We start from the raw sequence: 2,958 nt of genomic DNA, 5'->3' as shown, positions 1-2,958 counted from the left end.
CCCCTCCCCATCACCTCCTCCCTCCTCTCCATCACCTTCTCCCTGCTGTCTAGCATTGCTCTCTCCTCTCCCTTGCTCTCCCTTCCCGGATTCTGGCCATTGTGCTGCCCAGCTTAGCAGCTCCTGCCCTCCATGTCTGGTGGCAAGGCCCTCTCTTTCCCCACCTCCTGGTTCTCCCTGGTCTGCATCTTCCCCACATCTGTCTCCTCCCACTTTTTTTCTCTGTTCCCCACAGCGCACCTCCCTGACTCTCACTTCCTGCCCCTCCCATAGGTCTGTGTCTCTCCTCCACATGCTGGGGATCAGCTCCTTCAGCCTCTCCCCAGCCACCTCCAGCTTTCTCCTCTACTGTGGCTCCCTGCATCTCTTCCCCAGGCTCCATCTCTCTTTGGACTCCAGACCATCACCCTCTGTCCCTTTGGCTTTCTGTCCTCGCCCATCTCTGTTTCTTTGTATGTGGGTCTCTCTTTGCATCTCTTTCTTAGTCTTGCTGTCTCTCTCCCCACCCCCACCGCAACTTTGTGCCTCTCTGTCGCTCCCATCTCTGATCTCTCTATCCCTGTCTCCCTCATCTGTGTCCTCTCACGTCCTGTCTATTGCTCTAGGCCATGTATCTCGTCTCCTCAGCCCCTCTGGGCTGTCATCCATCTCTTCCCCTTCTAGCACCCTCCCAACCAGTCCCCCTTCCTTCCAGAGCAGCCAGCGACAGCCTCTGCATCATACGCGTACGACTATGATCCTCCCTGGATGATGGGCACCTTGTGGCCAGCCTTGACTTGGAGGGGGAGGCAGAAGACAGGTGAGAGCCGGGCCCACCCCCAACCTCCCTCCACTTGCCCCGAACCCCCACAGGGAGTGGGAGTGACTAATGAACGGGTCAGCTTGTGGGTTTCAGGGGGTTTTCAGGGTGATGAGGTGGGGGATCCATTCTCTCCCCACTCCTTCCCCTTTCCTCCCCCTCTTTATTCCCGCCTCCCCCACCCCTGCACCCAACACACATCAGAGAACAGCTCCATATGCCTGTGTGTGCGTGGTGAGGCTGTGCCCTCCTGAGGACTCGAGTCTAGGAGAGACCCAGCCCTGAGGCCCACTGGGCTCTGGACCCCTGTTGAAGAAAAAGTTATTTATGATGCTTGTTAAAGACGGCAAGGAAGTCCTTATTCCAGGGAGGCTATTGAGATAGGTGGAGGGACCACTGCACCGGGGTCTTGCAGTGTAGAGAGATTGGACCCCCTTCCGAATACTACAAGAAAAACTGGAGCTTTATAGCAAAGGAGCAGGGGTGGGGCGGGCAGTGGATGGAAGAGTACTAAGAGGAAGCGCCAGGGGTGAAGGGAGATTCCAGCTCAACCAACCTCACAGGGTTCTTGCTGAAGGTAAGTCAGGGTGATCAGATTCCCCCCGGGGGTTGGTGGGAGAGGAGGAACCCCATTAGATATCCAGGGTGGTCAGGTATGGAGGATGGGCAGTTCTGACTTAGCAGGATTCTTGCTACAAATGGACAGCGCCCAGATGGACGCTGAAGCCCAAAACTTGAGACCGAGATGAAGAAGAGCTCAGAGGAGCCTGAGTGGAGTTTGGTCAGGGAGAGTCTTTGTCCCTCCCCTGGGAAGGGAGGAGGAAGTGGCCAGGAGACTGGAGAGCCCTGTGAGTGAGGCTGGAAGGGGGCTGCCTGGCAGACTTCCTGGAGGAGGCGAATCTGTTGGGTGTAATTTACAGCAAACTCAAGAGGTTTAAGCAACAGGTTGATTTATCAGCTCACGAATGTGCCGGGTCCTGGGGGCTGGCTACAGCATCAAGCCTCAGGCTTTGTTGTCTGAGCCCTGCCTTCCTTGGGGAGGGTCTCTCCACCCCATGTTGGTAGCAATGGCTGGTTTCCTCCCCACTCAGCAGACCCAACAGGAAACTCCCAGAAGTTCATGAGTGCATCATCCTGAACCATGCGCTGGGTTCCGTCCATGGACATTTAATGTAATTATTAATTATATTAATATAATATGCTAATATATAATATAATTTGTTAATATAATTCATATAATGGGAGGAGGTGATGGAGAGGAGGGGGGAAGTGATGGGGGGGAGAGGGGAGGTGATGGGTTTAGGGCTACTGTTTCAATATTTGTTTCATTATGTCCCCTCTGTTCCTCCTTCCATGCCCTCTTTTGGATTAATTCAGTAGTTTTTAGAATTCCATTTTGATTCAGCTCTCATTGTTTTAGCCCAATTTTTTTTGATGTTTTTTGTTTTTTGGGAGGTTTTTTTGAGGAAGATTAACCCTGAGCTAACATCTGCTGCCAATTCTCCTCTCTTTGCTGAGGAAGACTGGCCCTGAGCTAACATCCATGCCCATCTTCCTCTATTTTATACGTGGGACGCCTACCACAGCATGGCTTGCCAAGCGGTGCCATGTCCACACCCGGGATCTGAACCGGCGAACCCCAGGTGCTGAAGCAGAACGTGTGCACTTAACCACTGTGCCACCCGGCCGGCCCCTAGCGTAATTTTTTTAATAGTACCCCTGAGAATGATGAGACACATTCTTAAACTTTTCATGTTCTACTTGGCGTGAATATTGTACCCCTTCACCAAAAATGTAGCAACTTTGAAGTGATGCATGCCCATCTGTGGTCCTCACCCATCTCTTGTGCTATAGTTGTCACCTGAACAGCTTTAAACAGGTGTTGCCCAGCTCTCTGGCATCTGCCAGCTGTCTCCAGTGCCTTCCGAGAGATCTGCTTTTTGTTTTCGTGTTGGAGGGGTAGATTTTTGTTAAACTTCTAAACTTGAGATAACAGTGGGTTCACATGCAGTTGTAAGAAATAACACAGAGAGATCTCAAGTGCTCTTCACGCAGTCCCCTCAGTGGTAACATCTTGCAGACCTGGAATACACTGTCACACGAGGAAATTGGCTTTGCTACAATCTGCCTCATTTCTTCCTTTTCACATGCACTCATTT

At 52.0% G+C, this 2,958-nt stretch overlaps 1 protein-coding gene across 1 annotated transcript in view; it reads left to right on the top strand.

The window, feature by feature from the left end:
- CPAMD8 (C3 and PZP like alpha-2-macroglobulin domain containing 8) overlaps positions 1-737 on the top strand; it is a 37,105-nt gene extending 36,368 nt beyond the window's left edge. The window contains 1 exon segment of the mRNA XM_046671198.1: positions 664-737. Coding sequence (XP_046527154.1) covers positions 664-737 — 74 coding nt within the window.
- Positions 738-2,958: the final 2,221 nt, after the last annotated feature.

This window comes from Equus quagga, chromosome 9 (assembly GCF_021613505.1).
Source record: "Equus quagga isolate Etosha38 chromosome 9, UCLA_HA_Equagga_1.0, whole genome shotgun sequence".
Classification (NCBI taxonomy): domain Eukaryota; kingdom Metazoa; phylum Chordata; class Mammalia; order Perissodactyla; family Equidae; genus Equus; species Equus quagga.
The sequence above is the reverse complement of the archived record's forward strand: the minus strand, read 5'-3'. Positions and strand labels throughout refer to the sequence as shown.